The sequence below is a fragment of the Lissotriton helveticus genome, chromosome 6 (assembly GCF_964261635.1).
Source record: "Lissotriton helveticus chromosome 6, aLisHel1.1, whole genome shotgun sequence".
Lineage (NCBI taxonomy): Eukaryota > Metazoa > Chordata > Amphibia > Caudata > Salamandridae > Lissotriton > Lissotriton helveticus.
The window spans coordinates 1,391,122,167-1,391,149,025 of NC_136067.1; the positions used below are offsets into that span (position 1 = coordinate 1,391,122,167).

General features: G+C 45.4%; 1 protein-coding gene across 1 annotated transcript in view; it reads right to left on the reverse strand.

The window, feature by feature from the left end:
- Positions 1-24,878, reverse strand: part of LOC144761756 (uncharacterized) — a 238,703-nt gene extending 213,825 nt beyond the window's left edge. Inside the window, exons 1-5 of the mRNA XM_078647008.1 lie at positions 24,816-24,878; positions 22,870-23,016; positions 20,830-20,916; positions 16,712-16,787; positions 10,812-10,864 (exon numbers count right to left, since the gene is read on the reverse strand). Of these exons, the coding sequence (XP_078503134.1) occupies positions 10,812-10,864; positions 16,712-16,787; positions 20,830-20,916; positions 22,870-23,016; positions 24,816-24,839 (387 nt within the window). The 5' untranslated portion in view covers positions 24,840-24,878. The remainder of the gene's footprint in view (positions 1-10,811; positions 10,865-16,711; positions 16,788-20,829; positions 20,917-22,869; positions 23,017-24,815) is intronic.
- Positions 24,879-26,859: the final 1,981 nt, after the last annotated feature.

The window sequence follows — 26,859 nt, forward strand, 5'->3', positions numbered from 1 at the left end:
TTGCCAGTGTGTACTGCGAAAAGTACCCGGTGCTCTTTAAATACATGGACGTGATCCGGCGGGTGCAGGTCACGTACGAGGTTACGCGTGGACAAACTATGATGAAGAGTTTAGAGCGCGCTTGGACTGGGACCCGGAGGCAAAATGGGGAGAAATCGATTCAGATCTATACCAGCAGACCATGGGGGCAAAGTCTGGCAAAACGATATACACGGCCAGCGGTTTACCGCGCCCCTTTCAAACCCGCCCCACCTGCGGTGGGTTGGGGCAGGGAGGGAATACCGTCGGTGCCAGAGTGGGAGCGTGTTGGGACTACAACAAGGGCCCTTGTGCAAGACAATATTGAAGGTTCCGGCGCAAATGCTCCAAATATGCAGGGCGGCACCCAGTGGTGCCAAGCTGGGGGACGGGAGGGGGCAGTCAGGGTCAGCAGTCCGCAGCATCGGGGCAACAGTCGGGGGCAAGGGAGGTAGGGGAGGACAGGGGTCTCTGGGGAAAGGATCATACGCCAGTTAAACAGGACCGGCAGGAAACCTTCTTGCCGTCTTATCCACGGAACGAAGAAGGCAGGACTGCTCCGGCAGGGGTTTCGGGAGGGTTTCCACCTGTGGTACGAAGGTCCGAGAGCTGCCAGATTGGCCGAAAATCTAAAATCTGCCAGCACACACGGGGCAGTGGTATGGGATAAACTGGGAAAGGAAGTCCGGTAAGGGCGGATGGCGGGGCCTTTTCTAGTGACCCCTATGCGGGACCTGATTATCTCCCCTATCGGAGTGGTGCCGAAGAAGAAGCCCGGACAGTATCGGCTGATTCAGCATCTGTCATGGACGGATGGGGCGTCAGTCAATGATTACATAGCGGCCGATCTGTCATTGGTTTATCACTCCTCCGTGCACGGCGCATGGCGGCTGTTTGCAATGGTGCGGACAGGCGCCCTCATGGCAAAATGCAACATCATGTCAGCTTTTCGGCTGCTCCCGGTACACCCGGAGGATTTTCAACTATTGTGGATTCAGTTCGAGGGGTCCATCTTCGTGGACAAAGCTTTGCCCATGGGGTGTTCCATCTCTTGCACTTTGAGCGGTTCAGCGCCTTCTTGCAGTGGGTTTTTTCGTGGTACACAGGCAAAGAGACGGTGACGCACTACCTGGATGACTTTTTCCTGGTGGGACTGCCCAGTTCAGCGGACTGCAAGCTGCTGCTGGACAGTTTTACAGAGCTCATGGGCTACCTGGGTGTGCCCCTGGTGCCAGAGAAGACACAAGGTCCCAGCACGGTGCTGTCATTTCTGGGTATAGAACTAGACTCGGTAGCCATGGAGGCCCGTTTGCTGGGAGATAAGAAGGTGTACATGCTGCTGTTGATCGACACCATGTTGGCCAAGCAGAAGGTGACGGTACGGGAGGTGCAGGTTCTCATAGGGCACTTGAACTTTGCGTGCCGGGTAAACCTTTTGCAGACGTCTGGGTGTGTCCCGTCGGTTTGACACTTCCGCACCATCATCTGCGCCTGTTGGCGGGTACGAAGGAAGACATGCACATGTGGCGGGCGTTCTTGGAATGATTTAATGGTATTCCCATGGCCCCCCTGGAGCAGTGGGAATGGGACGAGACCATCTCCTCGGACGCGACGGGGGGTGGGTGATTTTGGACTGTATTGGCAGGGGAAGTGGTGCGCTGAGGTTTGGCCCCCACAGTGGCGGAACCTGGGAAGGAGCCTTGCATTTTTGGAACTGTTTCCCCTGGTGGTGGAGGTGGCGGTGTGGGCAGGGGAGCTAGCACACAAAAAGGTGATTTTCAAGGTGAATTACATGTCGGTGGTACCTGTCGTGAAGAAGCAGTCGGCCAGGGACCCGCAGGTTCTCAAGTTGTCGAGGGTATGTGTGCTGCAATGTTTTGAACATGACATTTTGTTTCAAGCCCGGCATGTGCCGGGGTGGACAATGACATTGCAGATGCTTTTTCTCGTTCACAGTTGCAGAGGTTTCATGGGCTAGCCACGGAGGCGGACGAATGCAAGACGCCTGTGCCAACAGGGATGTGGTGAGTAGGAGAGAAAGGGTTGTTCAATTGATAAGAGGGTCAGTGGCTGTTTCAACGTGAAGGGCGTACGATTAGGCTTGGCGGGACTTTTTGGACAGTGGGGCGACACAGCACGACAGTCATGGGGTGAGGGGTGAGCAGGTGGTGCACTTCATTTTGGCAATGATGTACAAAGGAATGTCCAAGGTGACGATCGCGGGCAAGCTGTCGGCCATAGCATTCTTGGGAAAATTGTGGTGGGTCTATGCGCCGTTGGCGGGTGAACTGGGTGCACGTTTATTGGAAGGATGGGCACGGGAATGAGGCGCCAATGCCTCGCAGCGCCACCCCATAACAGTGGGGATTCTTGTCGGCTAGATAAGGCTCATGCCAGAGATTTGCCGCAACAGAGAGGAAGCTATTCTGTTTTCCACGCTAATGTTGTGGATGTATTTCAGGGCTTTTCGGGTTTCAGAGCTCCTGGGGACTAGAGGGAAGCAGGGGAAATGGTGGGGGAGGTGGAGTTGCGGACCAGAGAAGTGGCGGTTCTTTTGCAGCGCTCGAAGACTGATCAACGGGGAGTGGGGAAGTGGGTTGTCATGGAACCCGTGGCGGATCAGGCGGTGTGCCCTGGGGTGTGGGGTGAGATCCTGGCTTCCAGGGCAAGTTATGAGGCGGGTGAGGTTTTTCGAAGGGCTGAGGGTAGCTGGGTGTCAGCGGCGCAACTACTTTGGGTTCTGCGGCACGCCCTTTGTGCTATGGGTGAGAACCCCAGACTGTATGGGACGCACACCTTTGGTATAGGCGCGACAAAAGACGTGGCGAAGTAGGGGTGGGGGAGGGAGGATTTGATGTGACTGGGGCGATGGAAATCAGACTGTTATAAGACATACATCAGGATGCAGAGTTTCGGGGAGGAGGAGGCTTGATTTGTTGTCGCTTGTCTCACATATGTGTCTTTTCAGGTACGGTGGCGGGATCGACCGTAGCAGAATTGTCCATCCTCAACTTAGGACACTCTTTTGTGAAACGAGCGGAGCAATATGAACGGGACAAGACCAGGTATTTGAATCTAGAATTGGATCCTAGGCTTTTTCGTTGTTATTGGCAAGGGAAGGGGGGGATGAGTTAATTCCAGCGCTGAGTAAGATAGTTATGGAGTGAGTTTGCCCAGATGTTCTGGTTATTCATTTAGGGGAAAATAATTTGGTTCAATGCAAAGGCTTGGCGTGGCTGAAACAAATGAAGCGGGATTTGCTGGACATTCAGCGGCAATGGTCTGGTTGTCATGTGATATGGTCTGAGTTTATACAGAGGAGATGTTGAAGTGGGGTTGAGCGGCCGGCGGCCATAGATAGGGCGCGGAGGAAGATTAATGGGGTCATGAGAGTTTTTTCCGACAAAGAAGGGTTTGGAAGGATGGAACATCCGGAGCTGCGCTATACGGGAGTGTATTTCTTCAGGGAAGATGGGGTGCATCTGCCCTGCTATGGCATGGAATTGTCTATAGTGCAGTTGAAGGAGGCTTTGGACAGGGCGATAGGGGTGTGCAGATACCCGAAGCGTCAGGAGTACTAGTGGGGGGGGGTTGGAAAGCCGCCGGGGTCAACATTCCGAGTGGCGTTTTTCCTAGGTCAGTTGTGGCATAATGATGCATAGTTACAGTCATGAAAGAACATAAGAAGTTTACCTAGTAAGGTAGTTGTAGAAAGGTTAGGAAATTGCAAGTTGTGCTTATAATTGTTGCAGGGGGGGAAATGTTTAGGGGAGGGGGTGGGGGGTAAAGTAGGAAGACAATATTTAGTGAGGTTTTGTTTTGTACGGCACAGGCCAAGGACACTTGTATGTAAGGTTCACCTGTTTCCAATAAAGCAGCCTTTTTCACACCAACAAGCTACTCTGTGGTGCTGCGCCCCTTTTTGGCCCAATAGGACTTTTGGGAGGGCGGCTGATCAGCGGGAGGCCTGTCCCCTTCCCCCCGGGGGGTTTTGGGCCGGGGGTAGCCAGAGCCCATTGGGCTGGTTGGGCTCAATTGGGCTGGCGTTGGGCTTGTTGGGCTTGGGGCTGGGCTAGTTTTGGGCTTGGCAGCCAGAGCCCATTGGGCTGGTTGGGCTCCATTGGGCTTGTGTTGGGCTTGTTGGGCTTGGGTTGGGCTATTTTTGGGCTTGGTGTTTTTTCTAACTGGTCATCTTGTGTCACAACCCACCATTTTGGTGTTTGTGACACAACAGCCGGTCAGGGAGGACACTGGGCAGTTTAGCTTTGTCCCGTCCTCCCTCCCTAGGGAACGAGCTTCCGGCTTGTTTTTGCAGGGTTTGTTGTTGGACAGCTCATTACTTTTTCAGCTAGGTAGTTTTCTTGGGAGCAGGTGCATCGGGGGGGATTTTGTATTGGGGTTGTCGCTGGAACAGGTGCTGGTGTGGTGCGCTATGTTTCTTTGGGGCGTTTTTCGTACGTCAGTTGTGGTATATTGATGTATAGGTACAGTTATGAAAGAACATAAGAAGTTTACCTAGTTAGGTAGTTGTAGAAAGGTTAGGAAATTGCAAGTGTGTTTATAATTGTTGCAGGGGGGAACATGTTTAGGGGAGGGGGTGGGGGTAAAGTAGGAAGACAATATTTAGTGAGGCTTTGTTTTGTACGGCACAGGCCAAGGGAACTTGTATGTAAGGTGCACCTGTTTCCAATACATCAGCCTTCTTCACTCCAACAAGCTAGTCTGTGGTCTGTGCTGCCCACCATTTTGCCCAAACAGCATTATTGGAGACAGTGGTGCATGTGAGAAGTATAATGGCTACATAACGTAGGCTATATATGACCCCATGAAGCATGCAGCAGTGTTACCTATCAGCATCCTGGGCCAGGTAGAACATGTGGTTTTTAAGCCCCCTACGTTGTAAGCTCCGATGAGTGTATGTCTCCTAAATGTCAATCCAGTGTAATGTAATGTTACGTTATTTAATATTTTTTACTTAGCAAATGGGCACTTCACAAATATGTTAACATTTTAAATGCCAAGTCATGTTTTTTCAGGGTTGTCATGTAACAGAATCCTACATGCTGGGAATCAAAGAAAATTCAACACTGTAGAACCACCAAGTCTTAAGTTGCTGCAGAAACCTTTGATGAGAGAAAGTTGTTCTAGAAATCTTTTCCAAGTGATGTGAGACAGAATCAGAAAGCAGGGACACCCAACATTTCCTCTTGAATGCAGAAGAGGAGGCAGAACCAGGGCTGAAAACTCATATAGTCAAGCAGCATTTGCCTTGAGAAACTGTAGGGACAACCCAAACACAGATTTAGCTTTATGAACAAAATATACAAGTGTAACAAACATTGGCAAAGCCAAGAGGTCTGATCACCATTCTCAGTTATAACCAGACCTATAGAGTTAGACTGGTGGCCTTTCACCTGTACAGTGACATAAAGAAATGGGAATGAAATGCATGTACTGTAATATAGTTCAAACATAGTTAACAACTTTGAAAATTTGTATTGAGAGCACAGTAGTTTTAGGATTTGTCTCATCTTAAAAATACATCAAGATTCCCTGAGTTTATTAATCAACACCATAGTTTTTGCCTGAGCTCTTATCAAGCAAGAGCCGACTTTACTCTGCAGTAGAGATAGAACTCTGCAACTCCTAGATATCCCACAGTATTCCAGAGAGCCTTGTGCTGAAAAATCAAGCAAGTAACCATCAGAAGTACATGAATACCCTCAGGATATTTTTGTGAATCATAACAAAGGTTTTTATGAGACCATAATGATTACCTTTGTCAATTATAAACTGTAGCTGCACACTAAGGGCCAGATGTAGGTAATTCCTATTTACCTACTCTTAAATACCGAATTTTACCGATTCGGTATTTAAGAGTAGGTAAATAGGAAGGAGGCAGATGTAGGTAATTTTAATTTTGAAATTACCGAATCTGTAAGATTCGGTATTTACCGATTCGGTAAATACGGAATCGGTATTGCCCATTGATTCCTATGGGCCTCGAAGCCCATAGGAATCAATGGGAAATACAGAATCGGTATTTACCGATTCGGTAAATACCGAATCCTGCAAGGGTGCAGGGGGTGTCATTTTGACACCCTCTAGCACCCCAATTCCAGGCTTGTGTGCCATGTGGCACACATACATGCCCTAAGGGCATGTCTGTGTGTCACATGGCACAGGTGTGCATGCACAGATGTGCATGCACACCTGAATTCGGTATTTTACCACACAATAGGATTGTGTGGTAAAATACCGAATTCTGAAGGCCTGTAGCACTGTAAACAGTGCTACCTACATCTGGGATTTACCAAATCGGTAAAATTACCGATTCGGTATTTTACAGAATCGGTAAATTAATTTACCGATTCTGTAAATTTACAGCATCTGTAAAATAATGCCCCTACATCTCAATCACCAAATACCGGTCGGTAACGGCCGAATTTGGCCGTTACCGACCGGTATTTGGGCTCCTACATCTGGCCCTAAAATGGCTAAATACCACAAAACTAATTGGTGATAACTCAGTGTACTAGAGTAATTGGGCCAAGGTACGACATTGTTCCAATAACTTAATGCACCTCTACACACAATGCCAGGAGAAATATGTTATCAAGAATGCTGTGCCAGGAGAGATGAGTGACCACCAGGGACACAGAATACCAAAGAGGGCTTTCCTGCATGTTGCGTGGGAAAGTAAACCTATCTTTCAGTAAGACACTTCGGAGCATATGTACAAGCCCTATAGCCACCAGAGCTTCACTTTTTTGGACCCTACAGTGGCCTAGCTCCATTTTCCATATTTATAAGGTGGCGCTGAGCCACTCACCATGGCTTATTGCCACCCTGTAAATATGCCCCTTTGCACCACAGTCGTCTGCCGACAAACAATTCAAAGAGAACAAGAGACTCGGGGCACATTTACAACAGAATGGAGAAGCATGACATTAAGCAAACATTGCTAACGCCACACTTCTCCATTCTGAAAACACAGGGATGCGCCGTATTCACAAGAATGCGGTGCACCCCTGCGTTTCCCCTAGTGCTGGCGCTGAGTTCAGCTGCCTAGCACCAATGCAGGCACCCTTGTACCAAAGTTCAAGGGGTTTCTGCGTTGGGGGAAATGATTGTTTATGATGACTGTTAATGATTGTTATTGTGCAGGAAGGGAGACCTTCCTGCAGATAAACAATCATTCTTGACGTTTTGAAACTTCTATGTGTGCTACTTAATGCCTCGCACATAGAAGTTGCAAAAAGTAATTTTTTTCAATGATTGTTTATGTGCAGGAACGGTCACCTTCCTGCACAGACACAATCAATGGCATTTTGCTGTTTCTACGTGTGCTGCACAAGGCAGCACATATGAAAACAGCAAAGACGAGGAGAAATAAAGCATTTCTCCACATTGTGCAAGGGTAAGACCAGGTTTTCCCTGATCTTAATTTTGGTGCTGCCTCCTATTTACGCCACCCTTGTAAATAGGGGGCAACATCAAAATCAATAGGTGTTGCGGTGGAAAGCCCACCACAACACCCATTGCCCTCCCCTTTCACGCTGAGTACAGCATGAAAGGGTGTCTTATTTGCAAGGCAGCGTTAAGCCACGTAAGGTGGCTTAACGCTGCCTTGTAAATAAGGATAAGCCCCTATCGCCATCACAACCAGTGACGTTGTGGTGGCGGTGAAGGCTTGTAAATAGGCCCCTCTGTATTTCAACACACATTGCTTTTTGACACTGCCCCAAATTTACAAGGCTGAGGCAGCACCAAAAACGAATGCCAAGGAATTCCTGGTCTTAGAATTGCGATACGAGTAGAAATTATTCATTTCATTCATAGCTCCTTGATTTTTGCTCTTTCAATGGCCAAATTTAAACTGTGGAAACGACTTCTGCAGCACATATAGAAAGAGCAAATCACCATTATTGATTGTTTATGTGCAGGAAGGTGTCCCTTCCTGTACATAATCAATCATCCCTGCAGTGCAGGCACCCTTGCAACATGGCAGCAGGGTGCCTGCGCTGGTGCTAGGCAGCTTTTTTTTGCGCTAGCGGAAACACAGGGGTGTGCCCTATTCTTGTGAATACGGCACATCCCTGTGTTTAAAAAATGTTGGAGCGCGGCGTTGCCAAATTTGCCATAACACCGCTCATTTTTTTAAATATGCGCCTGTGAAAATAAAGGGGCATCTCAAGTTAATGTTATAGTCACTAATACCTGCACTTGTTAGTTTTTTGCACTCCATGCAATATAACATTTCACCAGCTAGATTGCTCCCAATACACCTTTAAGCAATTCATGTTTTAGCCTCGTTTGGAGTATTTTGTTGCTTCCTCATTTCACATTACTCAGCTACATGTTTATTGTAGTTGCATCAGTAACACAAAGTATCACTGTGTACTCATCTGATATTGGAACAATTGATACAGAGAGACTATTAGCAACAGAGTATTTGTTCATTCTTTTTGATTCTTTTGTCACTAGTGGGCTAGGCAAGGTGCAAAAAAACAGGGCCAATTAAGGGGCATATTACCAACAACTAGCGATATTTATCGCTAAAAGGGCTTAGCGAAATTTTTTCTATCGTCGTGCTTCGCCTGATTTTATCACAGAGATAACTTGCTATTAGCAACGTTTATCTCAAATGCAATAAAATTTCAGGCCTTAGCGGCGAAATGCGTGAATATCGCTGGTAATCCAGCGATATTCACGCATTATCACTAATGAGGATTTAGCCATAATATCCAACTCCCATTGGATATAATGGCTAAGAACTGGTCTGAGCAGGCGGTAGTTTTTGGAGATATTCGCGCTTAGCGTGAATATTTCCATCGCTACGCCTGCCTTGCTAATATGCGATAGCGACGTTAGCGACTGCTTTCAGTCGCTAACAGGTTGGGTATGCCCACTTTGCATGTCATTAGCAGTAAATATAGCTGACATGCAAAGCAGGCCCCAAACCGCTCGCTATCGCCTACAAGCTGTCGCTTACTGCTGTTAGCGAAAGCTTGTTAATAGGGCAATAGAATTATCGCCGATTAGTGGCCGAAAACACTCGCTAAAGAGGCGATAATCACATATCGCCTGCCTTGGTAATATGCCCCAAAGTGCGGTTGGCATGATCTTGCTGTGAATTTCGCTATTTTAATGTTTGTACATGAAAATAGCTGTTATAAAAATGCAAAGGAGAACCGTGCGCCTGTTTATATGCATTTTGCACTGTGTACCGTGTATATCAATAACTCAGCATTTCTCACAGCATAATTCATAGTTAGCAGTGAGCAGAGGTTACACCTTTCAGTTTCTGAGCTGTGCTGTCTGAAAAGTATACAGAGACTTGGAAGAATACATAGGCAAATGGCCAAGTTGAAACATTGGCAATGCATGAAAAAGGCGCTTGGTTCTGCACTGAAACATCACAGTCATGTAAGGAAGGGCCTTAGGTTCCCTCAGGCAGCCCCTCCTGGAAAGAGGGCTCTCAAAAGCAATATAATAAAATCAGAATAGAAGAGCGAAACTCTGAACAGAAAACGACTGTGCAAAGCAAATTACACTATACCCCTCAATCAACCACTCACAAGATCTAGCGCAGCTTTATGCACTCCATAATGATGGCAGCAGTAAAAGACCAAAACAAAAGAATTTATTTAAACACTCTCCAAAACAATTTCTAACAGCAGGAAATATACACAACCACAAAATGCATTGGACTGATACCAAAACATGACAAACATTTCATCAGGCCCATACTTAAAGGAAGCTCTCCAACACAGACTGAGTGCTGTCCCAGAATCCCTCTTTATTTGCCATATGGTGTGTTGACATTGCTACTCCTTTCTGCTTTTATCCATGTATCAGTTGGTATCCCAAACACAAAGAAACCTGCCTTGTAATACCTGCATGGTCAAGAGAGTACTCATAGAAGCATTTCACAATCACGCTCTAGAGCTTTTTCCATAACATTAATACACCATAGAAACTCTACCAAACTATTCAGTTTGTCTCTCTACATAATCCTTGTGCTAACCGGGAAATTTGGAGACAATCATCTCAACGCATGCGTTACAACGCATGCGTTTAAATCGCATGCCCTCACAATGCATGTGACGTTACGACGCGTCTGTTCACTACGCACGTCATTACATCGCATGCGCTTTGACATCGCATGCTTTTAGAGCGCAAGGGATGTAATGGACAGGTCGTGCGCCGGGACACAGACAACGGGGAGACAATGCTGGAACCACAACGAGAGACAGGTAAGGAGGACGATGCTGGACTCCTAGTGTTTTAGGGTTTAGGGTAGTTGAGGGGGAGTGTAGTGGGGGTAGTGTTTTAGGCTTTAGGGATTAGGATTTAGGGCTTAGGGTTGAGGACGTAGTATATGGTCGTGTTTTAGGCTTTAGGCTTTAGAACTTAGGGTTGAGGAAGTAGTATATGGTAGTGTTTCAGACTTTAGGGTTTAGGGATTAGGACTTAGAGTTAATGGTAGTGCAGGGGTCTGTTTTTGGCTTTAGGCGTTAGCGCTTAGGGTTAATAGTAGTATAGGGTACTGTTTTTGGATTTTGGGGTTAGGGCTTAGGGTTAATAGTGTAGGGTACTGTTTTGGGCTTTCGGGGTTAGGGTGTTTTGGTTTGCGTTGTATGAACATATATCCTGGGAAATTAGCACTCTAAATAAAACAAATTAGGCATTTTAGATCCTGCTAAGCATGTTGTAAACTGTTGCCCCTTCCTCTAAATGTTAACCCGTGGCACAGGCTCCCTGGTGAGACACAGCCTTATACTACTTACCTCAATACCAGACGCTTGAGCTCCTGCATCCAATAGTTTACTTTGAGTTGTCTCTAGAGATAGGCAAAAAATATTTAAAATGACCAATTACTTTAATTACCAGGTGGTAGTCTCTTGATCTATCAGACTGTTTTATTGAATTATTGTCTTTGGTTTCAGATCATTGCCAATTATAGGGTTTAATGTAAAACAATCTACGAACAACAAATGGAAATGATTCTCACCTGTTCACAATAACTCTAATATTCATCCATAGTCTATACAAATTTTATAAAGAGAGTGCCCAAACCTTTGAGGCGGGTAATCTCAGGAACCACAGCACCAATCACAACACTCAATACAGCATTGGAAAGGGCAGTTGCAGCAGAAGGACATAGGCTTTACAGATGCCCACCATATACATTTGAAAGTTAAAAGAACCTTACCAGCAAAGTAGTCCCTTGTGGGCGTGGGCGGGGTGCGGCATGACGAGAAAAAAAAGCGTTCCTTAAACGTGTGCGTTGTGCTGGGGGCGTGTGCTGGGGGCGTGAACAAGGCCAATGGGCGCAGCAATTGCGAGCAGGAAGGGGTGTGGCCAATGGGCACGACAACCGCCAACAATCGCGCGGCACATCCCCCCAAAAAAGGCGTGCCTTGACGGCGTGTGGAAAACAAACGTGTGCGTTGAGCCGGGGGCGTGGCCAAGGCCAATGGGTGTGGCAAACGCGCGGGAGCAAGGGGCGTGGCCAATGGGCGCAGCAATTGCTGGGGCTTAGGCGGGGGCAGATGCGACTGATCGTGCCTGCGGGGACAATAACTGCACAGTATCCTGCGCGCTGTCATTCAGTCAACTCTCTGCATAAAGGACCGTGCCTGCGGGGACACTAACTGCAGCGTCTCCTGCGCGCTGTCACACACTCATAAACGACTTGACATCAGGCGCACAACATCAACCAGGGCTGGGGCCGGGCTCAGGCGGCGGATGACGCGACTAAGCGGGCCTGCTGGGACACTAAGCTTTTAACTGACTGCACTTTCCCACACGCGCAGCGTCTCCAGTGCGCGCTGTCGCCCATTCAACTCTCTGCATCAACGACTTTACACCACAAGCACAACATCAAACAAAACTGGAGTCGGGCCTCAAGCGGGGGATGACGCGATTCAGCGTGCCTGCAGGGACACAAAATTTACAACTGAATACACTTTCACACACGCTTACCTACGGAAGTGTAGTACATACACACTAGAGACATCTGCTAATACTTCTTACTCCGAGGTACACTCAGTATCTGCACACACATGCCTGACTATTGTGACACTTCATGCTTAAAATGTTCTCTACCGCGAGATTTTAAAATAAATTTCCCTTGCCTATTACACACATTCTATTTCATACCCGGACAACGTCTGGACGGGCTGCTAGTAATATTATTAAGAGAGAGCCCAAACCTTTGAGGCGGGTTATCTCAGTAACCACAGCACCAATCACAACACCCAATACAGCGGTGGAAAGGGCAGTTGCAGCAGAAGGACATAGACTATGCAGACGGCCACCAAATATATATATATTTTTTTCAGAGTTTTAAATAGCGCGAACTTGACCCGAACTGAATCAGGTATCAGAGCGCTTTACATAGCACCAGTTACGTTACATGAGGACACACATTCATTTTTGTTAGGCACGGGGAGATTAAGTGATTTGCCCAGAATCACAGGATGTTTGGTGTTGTTACCAAGACTCGAACCCAGATCCCCAGGTCCGAGGTCGAGCGCCTTAGCCGTTAGGCCAACTCCTCTATACATTTAAAAGGTAAAAGAACCGTGCTAGCAAAGTAGTGCCTTGTGGGCGTGTCTGCATTGTGCTGTGGGCGTGGGCTGGGGGCGCGACTAACGCTGGGGGCTTGTGTTACGGCCATCACATCGTGGGCTGTGGGCATGTGCTGGGGGCATGACAAATGCTGGGGGCGTGACAAACGCTGGGGGCGTGTGTCCGCCCTTCATGCCATGTGAATCGTACATACAAGCACCAATTACGTTGCTGCGCAGCATCAAGGGGCACGGTGGGGGTGTAAGAAACGCTGGGGGCATTTGTCCGGCCTTCATGCCATGTGAACGCAATTGCGTCGCATCAAGTGGCACGCTGGGGGCATGAGAAACGCTGGGGGCTTGTGCTACATTCCGCCCTTCATGCCATGTGGGTCGTACATTAATCAGAAGATCTTCTGGTGTTGCCGTGTGCTGGGGGCGTGACAAACGTGCTCACCTGGAGGCCTGGTGAGTAACGTTACTGCAGCCTCTCCTGCGCGCTGTTACTGAACTCTCTCATTCAACGAAATTACACGCGCCTGCTACCATCAACCAGGGCTCTAGCCGGGCTCAGGCGGCGGATCAGTACACTAATTACACGCGGCTGATAACTTCAACCAGGGCTGCAGCTGGGCCTCAAGCGGGGGAACACGCACCTGCTAACATCAAACAGGCCTGCATTTGGGCCTCAAGTGGGGGAACACGCGAATGAGCATGTCTGCGGGGACAATTACTGCAGCCTCTCCTACTCGCTGTCACTCAACTCTCTCATTAAACGGATTTACCCGCGGCTGATAACTCTCTCATTCAACGACATTACACGCGCCTGCTAACATCAACCAGGGCTGTAGCCAGGCTCAGGCGGCGGATCACTACACCAATTACACGCACCTGCTCACATCAACCAGGGCTGCTGCTGGGCCTTCTCCGTCCCTATTCTAACGAAACAAAAAATGTTGTCTAGCGCGAGATTTTAAAATAAATTGCCCTTGCTAAATACACACATTACACACATTCTATTTCATACCCGGACAACGTCGGGACGGGCGGCTAGTACTATATAAATTTCTTCTGTGTTTACTATAAGACACAATGACTCGTGGGACCTGGAATAGCAGTGCAACAAGATGAGTGTCATAAAGATGCGGCATGCATCCAGAGAAGTGTCTTCTCCCTATTGCACCCTAGTCCACTTAAAGAGATCACAGTGGAATTCACAGTCAGAATATTATAAAGAGCATACTTGCTGGCCAAATAAACCTAGAGGTATTGATCAGTAGCATGATAAGAAACACTCAAACAGAAAAGAGAAGGGCCAGAATGCTCACCAACAGGGGTTGGAAACACAAGGGCACCGAGTGCTGTTCATGCCAAGAGGCTGCATCGGTACTCAGTTTGTAAACCAGAAGCCATCCTTTCAGGAACATCATACCAGCGAGGGCATATCCATACATAGCAAGATATCTTTTAGTTCTCAAAGTCGAGAACCTAAGGTACATTCTAGAGACAACCTCTCACTAGGACAATTGGACCTAGACCTACAGAAATGTTTTAGCAACTGTTGGAACTGAAAAACATCCTGTTAGTCAGTTTTCTGGTATTCAAATCTAGATAATTTCCTGCCTGGTAGTCTATGCCTATTCTATGGTTCCAAATGTTTCAAAAACTTTGGACGCTCAATCGGGAAAAAATAGTTCAATGACGATGAAGCCCTGGGGTATTAAATCATATTAACATAACATAACCTAAGCCTATTGCTTTATGTTTACAAATATTTTGCCAAGATGCAAACCATGAATATTGAGGCCTGTAACCAAGATGCTCGTTTGCAGAGAAAAATCTAGGTTTAAACTGAGGTGTATGTAAATAGGAATCCAAATACTGGATCGACGAGGCAGGAAGTAGAGAATAAAGATTGTAAATTTAGGCTACCCAGATATATACCAGACTGCCAACATAGATTAGATTGTGGTCTCTAAATCCAGGCTGATAAACCAAAGCAGTCCAAAGCCTTCCCTTGTCATAAGTGTTTGAGAATATATTCTCCATCATAACATTTGACAAAGTACTACAAATAAAGATTTACTTGTTTGTATTGCACTGCATTTTGGAAATCACTTTCCTGTTTAGCATCAAAACTAGTTTTTTTTTGTTTAAATTTGCTTTATTGAATTCCAGTGCATCAAACATAGTACAATCTGACAAACATTGTCCCTGAGGGCAACCCTGCGAGCCAGTGCTGTATCACTCTCCTGCATCGCTGAGGAAGCTACGTGAGCTACCGGGTGATACTGTGTGTCCATGCAAGCAAGTAGCGGAAAGCCCTCAGTCAGTAGTGTGTCCAGATGCCCCATAAACAAACAACCTTCCCCCCAACTCCAACCCCCCAACTCCCACCCACCCCCACCTCTCCGGTGTGTCGCTTCTGTCTTCTTGATGGTGATCTGGTACTTTGCTTTTGTGGGTTCTAACTTGTGGTGTCGTCCCTCCTGGCAGGTTCATCTGTGAGTCGTGATACCCTGAGGTATTTCGGGCACGTGAGTTCTTTGAATTCCCCAGCTAGCAATGCAAGGAAGGGTTGCCATATAGTGGTAAAAGAGTCTGAGGTTTGAGTTAGGGTCGCTTGGATCTGCTCCATACCCAGTATAAACCAGAGCCTGTGAAGCCAGCCTCGATATAGCCTATCCAGCGTCAAGTACCAGTAGTATGCAATCTTAACGGCAGACTCCCTACTTGCCACATTCCTGGCGGTGTCGTGGGCTCTATGATAAATATCGCGCCACTCTTTGTCTGTGAGGGTCCTTCCTAGCTCTGATTCCCAACACTTCTGGCCAGCAGAGCATGGGATAGAAAGGGGTGGGCTTAACATTTTATATAAATCTGAGATCACCTGTCTGTCAGACTTTTTCGTGATGAGCCATTTCTCATATGTTGTGAGACAACGGCTCACATGGGGCAACATGTCTCATTGCGTTAGCCAATGACGGATCTGGAAGTATTGAAACCGATGCGGCGTTACCAGAGTGTACATCTCCTTCAGGGTATTGAACTGCATAAAGCCGTCCAGATCAAAAACGTGACCCGCAGACCTGCATTCCGAGGCTTGCCATGGGCCAAACGCATGAGGCTCCATCCCGGGGGTAAGCGCTGGGTTGTCCAACAGAGGCGTAACAGGTGAGGGGAAAGTAGTGAGGCCTCTACGGACGCTACCGCGTCCCACACCTTAAGGAGCGAACAAGTGATTGGCAACTTTTTGAGATAAGACAGTCTGTCTGAAGTTCTGAACGGTTCAGGAAGGGGACCTTCCAGAGCGAAATTCGAGCCATTGCTCTGTCCTGGAAAACCCACCTCTTTTCCGAGTTTGGACAATTCCATTCCAAGAGGCAACGAAGTTGTGTCGCTTGGAAGTGTCGAAAAAGGTCAGGGATGCCCAAACCTCAAAACTAGTTTTGATGGAAATCATACTTTTTATATGAATAAAGAGTAAGGCAGTGAAGGCAACAACAGAGAATGTATGGGCACATGCATGAGCAGAGGAGCCATTAACAAAGGAGGTGTCCATAAACAGCCATTGTTGGAGGGATTGTGTAGGAACATGGGCAGTTTGCAGGCAAGAGGAAAGAAGGGATGAGAAAAAAAGGAAGATGTATGGCCACAGGGTGTGAGGAGGTGATTAGTGTTTACTGATGAGGCATGGCAGAGGAAGCAGAAACAGAAACGAACTACAGCAGTGTGAATAGAAAATGCATCGACAGAGAAAGCATTTACAAGGTTCTGAGGAAAGTTATGAGTAACAGAATGAGCTTGGAGACAAGAGCAAAGGTTATGTTCAGAGGATCCATGGACAGTGGATATGCATTCATGTGATTTATCAGCAAGGCATGGATAGAAACTGGCAATAGCAGTGGTACGGGCATAGGTTGAACTAGCAATGCACAAGCAGAAGCAGCATTGGCAAAGGAGGCAATATAGAGATATGTGAGGAGGGCACAGTCGTAAGCAAAAGTGAATAGTACAAGACAATAACCAATGAACAACTTCACTCTTTCAATTACAGGTACATCTTTAGACTAAAAAATAAATGGGGTTTGAGTATTTACCAATCTAGTACTCACCAAGCAGGAGAAGTAGCTCATTTGCTGTCTGTTTAGCTGCTTGCCCTTTGTGAGACAGAGGTTCCTGGACAGAGATCTGCCAAAGAAAAGAAGACAATATTTAGTGAGGGGGCGATTATCATTTATGGTCCCACATACTGTAATGTGCAGAACAAGAGGATCTCTGATACTGTGGATAACAGAGCTGTGTGTAGTTAAGACCTTCCTCACAATCCCAGCTCTCTTTCAGGAGCCAAAATGCGTATTTATTACCCCAAATATTTTGGTAACTCTGGGTCCAAGTTCTTATTCTCATTCTAGGGAAAACTCAGGATAGCCAGAATTTGAAGTGGGATAACAGTCAAGAATTATAGATTCTGGGGCCCGGTATCCTCAAACCAATTTGCAGCCAGCTCATAATGAGGCCACCGTGGAAACCGGTCCTCGGAAGCTTGTTTCCGGTCCAGGGAAGGCATGGCTTGGCAGTTCGGGCTGGACTGTTACCATGAGGCACAGGGTAAGACTGATTTGCATATAGCCATGTCTGAACTGTGGTGGCAGAGTGGGCTAAAGAACGGTGATGGATTAAACCCAGATCTTTTGACTGGGTGTGAGTGTTTGATTGGTTCAGATGCTCCGTCCATCACCACCCCTTTTGTACCGCTTTGGCCGCCATAAGTGAGGCAGGGTATGCTCAGACGTGAGTCCCTTGCTCACTTTGCCACTGGATTCAAGCAAGCCGGGCTGAAGACGGCTGTAATGCCAGAAACCGGTCCTCGGAAGCTTGTTTCCGGTCCAGGGAAGGCACGGCTTGGCAGTTCGGGCTGGAATGTTCCCATGAGGCACAGGGTCAGACTGATTTGCATATAGCCATGTCTGAACTGTGGTGGCAGAGTGGGCTAAAGAACGGTGATGGATTAAACCCAGATCTTTTGACTGGGTGTGAGTGTTTGATTGGTTCAGATGCTCCGTCCATCACCACCCCCTTTTGTACCGCTTTGGCCGCCATAAGTGTGGTAGGGTATGCTCAGACGTGAGTCCCTTGCTCACTTTGCCACTGGATTCAAGCAAGCCGGGCTGAAGACGGCTATAATGCCAGAAACTGGTCCTCGGAAGCTTGTTTCCGGTCCAGGGAAGGCATGGCTTGGCAGTTCGGGCTGGACTGTTCCCATGAGGCACAGGGTCAGACTGATTTGCATATAGCCATGTCTGAACTGTGGTGGCAGAGTGGGCTAAAGAACGGTGATGGATTAAACCCAGATCTTTTGACTGGGTGTGAGTGTTTGATTGGTTCAGATGCTCCGTCCATCACAACCCCCTTTTGTACCGCTTTGGCCGCCATAAGTGTGGCAGGGTATGCTCAGACGTGAGTCCCTTGCTCACTTTGTCACTGGATTCAAGCAAGCCGGGCTGAAGACGGCTGTAATGCCAGAAACCGGTCCTCGGAAGCTTGTTTCCGGTCCAGGGAAGGCATGGCTTGGCAGTTCGGGCAGGACTGTTCCCATGAGGCACAGGGTCAGACTGATTTGCATATGGCCATGTCTGAACTGTGGTGACAGAGTGGGCTAAAGAGCGGTGATGGATTAAACCCAGATCTTTTGACTGGGTGTGAGTGTTTGATTGGTTCAGATGCTCCTTCCATCACCACCCCCTTTTGTACCGCTTTGGCCGCCTTAAGTGTGGCAGGGTAATCTCAGACGTGAGTTCCTTGTTCACTTTGCCACTGGATTCAAGCAAGCCGGGCTGAAGACGGCTGTAATGCCAGAAACCGGTCCTCGGAAGCTTGTTTCCGGTCCAGGGAAAGCATGGCTTGGCAGTTCGGGCTGGACTGTTCCCATGAGGCACAGGGTCGGACTGATTTGCATATAGCCATGTCTGAACTGTGGTGGCAGAGTGGGCTAAAGAACGGTGATGGATTAAACCCAGATCTTTTGACTGGGTGTGTGTGTTTGATTGGCTCAGATGCTCCGTCCATCACCACCCCCTTTTGTACCGCTTTGGCCGCCATAAGTGTGGCAGGGTATGCTCAGACGTGAGTCCCTTGCTCACTTTGCCACTGGATTCAAGCAAGCTGGGCTGAAGACGGCTGTAATGCCAGAAACCGGTCCTCGGAAGCTTGTTTGCAGTCCAGGGAAGGCATGGCTTGGCAGTTCGGACTGGACTGTTCCCATGAGGCACAGGGTCAGACTGATTTGCATATAGCCATGTCTGAACTGTGGTGGCAGAGTGGGCTAAAGAACGGTGATGGATTAAACCCAGATCTTTTGACTGGGCGTGAGTGTTTGATTGGTTCAGATGCTCCGTCCATCACCACCCCCTTTTGTACCACTTTGGCCGCCATAAGTGTGGCAGGGTATGCTCAGACATGAGTCCCTTGCTCACTTTGACACTGGATTCAAGCAAGCCGGGCTGAAGACGGCTGGAATGCCAGAAACCGGTCCTCGGAAGCTTGTTTCCTGTCCAGGGAAGACATGGCTTGGCAGTTCGGGCTGGACTGTTCCCATGAGGCACAGGGTCAGACTGATTTGCATATAGCCATGTCTGAACTGGGGTGGCGGAGTGGGCTAAAGAACGGTGATGGATTAAACCCAGATCTTTTGACTGGGTGTGAGTGTTTGATTGATTCAGATGCTCCGTCCATCACCACCCCCTTTTGTACCGCTTGTTGGACCTCATGTCAACTTCCTAAGCAAGTAATGCATCTAGGCAGACTATATGACATCATTATCAAGATCTTTCCTTCCCGCACACCAAGCTGTTGACCCAGTCTCATTTGCACATTTGGGTTTGCAACTTCTATCAAAAGCCTAACCTTAAACTTGTAGGCAAACCGGTTTTAGGCAAAAGCTCTCAATATGAACACTGAGAATTTTAATATTCATGTGTTAATGCCTTTTTTAAGTTCCCCTCTGGTCATCATCTTATTGTGATTGGGATCAGATATTGATTGTGAACAGTATGGTAATGGCCATACAAATCTAGTAAGTGGATGAGTATTCAGATTCTGGCCACTAGCACAACCTTAACCCATCGCTTCTTATGAGAGTGAATCGCAGACCGCAAATTGTGAACAATTTTTCCAGAAGTAACAGTACTCACATCCCCTTCTTTATGATAACATTGTCCTCTTTCCAGTTAGAAAGGAATAGATCCTTATTGAAAGTCAACATTTCATTACTAACATCACAGTGACAGCAATCATTACAAAGACTGAACAGGATATTATGATTATAAATTGGGTACTCAGTGCTGCTAATTTGTAGAGCATTTACAATTTGACCACAACAGATGAGCTCGTTTCAAAATCTTGAGTAATTTAAGACTTTTATCCATTACTACATTTGCCTTAGTTCACACCCTGTTTTACTCACTTAAGCATTACTATTATAGATCTAGTGGGTGTTAGTTTCGACTCTTCAGCAGAGAAGCTAGGTGTTGACCTTTTTTACCAAGTGAATTGAGAGACAGAATATCTTTGTCATTCCTTGGCTGTAGACAAGTGAATCTCCTGCTATAGACCCAATGACTGGAATTCTGTGATCCTTGCTATGAAAAAAGTGCGTAATGATATCACTCACGAACTAGGGAAATCACCACCTTTGGAAACAGCGGATTACCTTTAAAGTGTTGTGCTTTAAAGACAATGGGTGCCTACAAGGGATTTTGTTGACAAAAAACTTGCATTATTTAAAATTACTCTGGAGGTGAGTCCTAGGGGAACATACTCTGAAATGTCATTAGACAACACAACTAAATGCAAGTTGAGAGCACAAAAACACGGTGTATGTTCCTGTAGGACTCACCTCCAGAGTAATTTTAAATACGTTTTTTGTCAACAAAATCCCTTGTAGGCACCCTGAACCTTCCATTGCTGTATCACCCAGGCCTCCAACGGTCCACTGGGTTTCCCAATTCATTTACTCCTAAAGACAATTGGTAGCATTTTCAGTACTCCGTGATGGAGGTAATATGGGACTTTTTTAGTGCTCTCTCATGAGAGGTGTCAATGAAAGGGCAGGAGTGGAGTCCACATCTCTACTATCTAATCAGGATTTGTGTCCATCACACCAACTGATCATCTTTATTGTTGAGAAGATACAGTGATTTCATGATAGAAGTATCCTCAAAAAATCCCCTACCATATTATGCAGTGCTGCAAACCCTTCCGGTAAAGAAGCCTCCTTGCAAGCTTTTCTGACACCAGCTCTGAGGAAATGTTCGAGAGGCTGAATGGAAAAGAACATGAAATTAATAAGGGGGAAGCCTTTAGGAAGAGATCACTCATCCATATGGCTTTCAATTTCATTTAGCACATTCATTTCCAACTATATTAAATGATTACTGCACATAAACAACAGATCTTGACCAACTAAGCAACACAATCAAAGCCATCTGACACCACTTGGGACATGGCACTTCCTCGTGATGAATAAGCATCACTTTAAAAATTTGAGGAAATGATCAAGCTCCATCTTCAGGAAAGGAGTTCAAGGCAGTCAAAGGGATTGAAGTAATCTAGATTCTTATGGTGGACAGGCAATCCACACTCTCAAGGGGGTCAGTGGTTGACTGGGGAGAGGTAATCAGTATCACCACGAAGGAAGAAGTGATCAGAAGCTTTACAGGGTGAGAATCCTCAAGAGGTAGGAGAGTATGATCTTCTGTGGCAAGTGAAGTTCATTCAGGATCCCAAGAGATTTGATGCAAATACCCAAAAGGGATGTATGACATTACAACGCATGCTTTTACATCGCATGCTTTTACAACGCGTTTTTTACAACGCATACCATTACAGCGCATAGTGCTTTTGGGCGCTGGATAGTGAATAGTTTAATTTACTATTCCAACTCCAGTCCCCGTGGATAGTAGGGAAGGTGTTGGATAGTACATTAAACCTATTCCCTATCCTAGAGCGCCCCCCAGAGCAATGCGTTGTAATGGTTTGCGTTGTAAAAGTTGCATCGTAAAGGCACTGCGTGGTAAAAGTTGCCTTGTAAAGGTTGTTCACCCCAAAAGGGAGAGGTGATCAGAATTCTCAGAGGGGAGAGTTGATGAGAATCTTAAGATAGAAGTTGTTGATAAGGCTGCTCTGGGGGGAAGGGTGACATTGGGTGTTACAAAGTGTATATGGTAAGTTTCCAAGCTTCTAGATTTTTTCAATAGGACATTTACGAGGCACATGTGAACTACAGTTATTAAGAAAACATACAAGGACAGTTTTTAAAAAAATTTGAAAACCTTTTCCAAAGTATATAAACCAACTCATGAAAAATAAGGTAGATGTTGGTCCAACGATGGAGGTTGAAGGGAAGATGTGATCTGGATCCCTAGTAGGGGTCCATGATTAGAATTCTTATGGGTGGTATCAAGTACAATTATACCACTAAATCCAGTTGGATATTGTTACTGTCTCAATATGGGGATTATAGAAAAAGGAAAAATAAGTTATACATTAAAAAGTTGTGAACAAGTTTGTTTTAACTCCTGGTGAGGCAGGAAGGCTAAGAAAGCGAAGGAAGAAAAAATGAAATGGTCTTGATTCAAAGTTTAGCTTTTTTGACACAATGAATATCCAAAAGCATTACTTTCTTCTATGTAGTGGTGCAGCGACCACACATAAAGGTAGTTTCTCCTAAGAAAATTGAAAATTAAAGGGTTTTAAAAAATAATGCACCAGTGTAAATAATTTCCATCTGCACTACTGTGAAACTCACTATCATAATCTGCTATTTCGCTGTGAGTCTAGGAAGGGAAAATAACAAGGACTCGAATTTTGAGGGCAATAACAAATGGGAGTCACATTTCATTTACTGTACTTGTTTTCCCCCGGGATTTTGATGGAACATAATAGAGCTGCCATGTTCCTCCAAACCTCATGATTCCAATGAGACCTGTACCATCAGAATTATTGTGCCACTTGTAATCAAGGCCCAACTATGATATCCCTGGTGAAAAAAAGAGAAGACCCAGATAATGACTACTCAGATCTGTGCTACAGGTCAGATGTGTCAAAAGCTACAGAAAAATCCAGCAGAGATCTGAAAGACAAGCAGAGAATTCCCCAAACACAACATTTTCTCACTAGACACCCCCTTATGATTCTCTTCGATACATTATGGACATAATTCATACAAACATGCAGTAGATATTTCTGAGGGGTACATTTGCCCCAGACATACCTTTATCAGGCCAAAGGTGTTCTCTTTAGGCAGGCTTGCCTGGAGGTATAATACCTCTCGGAACACTCTTGGTAGTTCCAAAGCCAGCTGGTCTGGGGGAAGCAGAGTCGCCATTGGGCCAAGTGTCAGTAACACCTGTTCACGGATCTACAGGAAGTAACACAGAAGAGAGTACATGCCTCTGACCTCTGTATGTGTGAAGCAAGGGGACACTGATTGTTTTTGTATGGCAAAATACTTGTGGTGGAGACACATTATTATGCATAGATATAAAAAGAGTAATGTCATGGGTAAAGTTGTACTCATATGCCTGCTGCATTCAGGAAGTTCTTACCATAGTCAGTAGGTAACATTTCTTTCCTAATTGGAGAAGTCACAGTTTCTTGTTTTATTTATCCCATGTTACAATCACTTTACACAGGAAGCTAACTTGCCCCATGCTCAGAAGGCCCACATAACTTGATTTACTCCCATGTCTGGAGTTAGGCCCACATGCATCAAAGGAATAACCGGTCACAAACGGGCAGATTCTCAGAATCTGTCCTTATGCGACCGGAATTTTTGCATTTGGGATGTATCATCCCAAATGCAAAAATTGCAAATTGCGATTGCACTTAAGGAATCGCAAATTGCGATGCCTTGAACGCAATGCAAGATGCCTTTTAAAATATCAATTTCGCTATTTGGGTCTGCAATTTACCGAGAAATTATACCAGATGGTAAATAGCGAAAACTTTGAAAAATGCACTAAAGTGCATTTTTCAAAATTATACGTTACACACACACATGCCCTTGGGGCATGTGTGTGCGCAACTTGTGTGCACAAATCAATTTCAGGGGTGCAACAGGGTGTCCTTTTGACACCCTTACACCCTTGAAATTGCATGCACAATTTCCCATTCTTCCTAGGAATGAATTGGAAGCCATTCCTTAATTGCGACTTGCAATTTGCGAGTCACAATTGAGGAATATTTAGGATCACTATTTTTATAGCAATACCTACATGCATAGGCTTTTGTGATTCCTTAATTGTGATTCCTTAATAATCGCAATTTAGGAATCACAAAAGCCTACCTTGATGCATGTGCCAGTTAAAGTCTTACTTTCTGATAATGGTTAAATAGTATTGTGACAAATTCTACACATGAAAGACAGCATGGCATATGCCTATGAGTAAATTCAGACGTGATAGGTAGAATGGATTAACCTAAATCATTTGTACTTTGGGTTGAATTCTAATCCATCACCCTTTTGCTCAGTTGCCACTACAGCTAATGATCAACCTGTTTGCAAATCATCCTCGGTCCTTCTACAATAGGAACATTCCATTTGAAGCTAGTATGTTTGCCCTGAATGTGAGTATATGCAAATTCAGACCAATGTAAGGCTGACTGGGACTCATTAATGCCGCTCTGAATATGGCCTATGGCACAATGGACTATGGCATCCCCATGTTGATGCAGTCATCATGATAAGCAATTAGGACGTCCCACTTAGAAACAAAAGTGATGAATGGAGTGCTAGATTTAATCTAAACCATTGGTAATTAATTGGGATGGAATTCAAGTCCAAAGTATTTTGTTCACTTTGTTACTAAAGACTGTCAGAGACCAACCGCATGGTATCAGTCTGAGCCATCTTCCAGTAGTAGCAGCCAAGACCTGTTTAGTGTTTCTCAGTGAAGCACCATAGATGCTCACTCATTGACAGCTGCATGCTATTTATTACCACTGTTCATGCAGAGAGAGGGGCATCATGATCCTCACAAGGCTCATCTTTTGTGAAACATGGCCCCTTCCTCAAATGATCCATGGTGATAAAAGAAATATTATATTTGGTACTTTTGCACATTTTTATAATGATAATGTATGTGGTACTGGTGTTTCAGTAGATATTAGTAGCATGCTTTGTCTCTCTCCTGAATCCGTTCTGACTTGAAAACTTACCTTGCACTTTTCCTTGGTGTTCATGCATGGTATGTCAAGATAGACCTTGCAGATAACATAGCCCTTTAAATATTGCGGAACAAGCTTTGATTCTGTGCTCCGGGCAAATGCCCAAGTTAAGGATTCAAAGGCTGCAGAGAAAATACAAATCAGTTCTGTCAGTTGCCCACTTATGCTCTCTCTATACCTGATGGGAACCCTACTCTACTAGGAAAGCTAAGGCCTGTTGCCCTTAAAAATACTACGAGCAAGTGCATGCCCCGTCTTGGTTTCAGTTTCAGATGGCATGAACCTCTTATGCCGCCTTCCATGAACTATGGAGAACAGAGGGATGATGTGCATTTAGCCTTTTATAAATTATACAGTGGGAATAGCTGATTAATCATTAATAGAGGCCTATATAAATACCACTACAATACAATACATAGCAGGTAGGGATATGAGGTCTGTACTACTTGAAGTGCAGAAAGCCACAAGGACATGCACTTTCTACAATTTGTGTCATTTGCTTCATTCCAACACTCACTCGCTGATGCAACGGTAACATTAGACACACACACCCTTAACCTTACCAACTTTCCCCTTCCCCAGAATGCATGCTTGTGGTTCTTGAAAATCAAGGGAAGGGGGGCCGTTTTTAATGACTTTTGACACATTCTAATACCTCAGCTGTTGCTCAAAATAATACAGAGCATATCAATTTTACATACAATGTACAGAATCTGTTCATTTCATGAAGAAAAGCGAAATAATTTCTCAGAGATGAATTCAACACCCAGAAGATTTTGGAAAAATTCTCAGCCAAACTCTGCGGCTGTTGTTTAAAATCATACATACAATTATATCAAATTATCCCTGGTGTTTTCTGAAAAATTGCAAGTATTCTTGTAGTGGGTGCTCACTCCATTCAGTATCAGAGAAGCTTCCTAATACTAGTTTATACTTACCACGGCAGAAATACCAACAGTGAGCGAAAGTTCTTGCTTTCTTCATGATGGGTAGAAAGCGTTCAAGAATTAAACTCTCAGAGTACTTCATTATGGACACTGTGAGGTGACAACAAAAAACACAGCTCAGACTGGTTACATAGTGGAAGCAAAAACCTGTGGTGCCCGGGTGTACACAGGTGCCACAGCAGCAGAGATGGGAGTCCTGTAGTGCCCTTCAAACTGAAACATACAACAGATAGACCTTAGGACTGGGTTGTACTTTGAACTGAATGGTTTGCGTTTCTCCCAGGGCGGGAGGACGTCTCCAATTGCACTCCTTTATATTTCAATAAAGTATTCACTCTTTTAAAATATTTTCCAAATCAATTTTATTCATTGTTGCTTTTTAATCCATTATGTCACATTACTTTCTTCAGTAATATAAAAATGTGTTCTTTTTACACATTAATGCCTTATCATGCCCAAAGGAGTACAATTGGAGATGCCCTCCCGCCCAAGAAGCAACGCAAACCATTCATTGAATTCATTCTCATACTCAGGAGGATTTACCAATTTGCACCAACGACCATAACACCAATTGAAATAACATAAGTACACGGGTGAGCAACAGTCCTTCCCCGTTTGGATCCACTGACATGGGTGGGACAATATTTTCATTTCAATTAACTTTATTTCGGCCTTTTTAGACCATAAATGTACATAAAATATAACACATTTCCATCCAAATCATAGCGATAGCGTTCTTTGTCACAGTGGATTGGGAGGAAAACGTCACAAAGTTACCCAGATGCGTCCTATATTTACATTAAAAACAATTAATTCATAATACTATAAATATTAAAATATGTTCAAACAGTTAAAATCTCTGTAATAGAAAAAAAAATTGGAATCACGCACCTCAAAAAATCACTAATTAGGCAACAACAAGTACTATCTGATTGGTCCACAAGATTAATATTTAGAAGATTCATCAATGGGTTAATTTTTTTTAACAATTTAAAGAATTTTTAAAAAACAAATTATGTCTAATAGTACAAAAGAATAAAAAGATATCAGAGTTTCAAACCCTTTTTTAGCTCTAATGACCATCACAC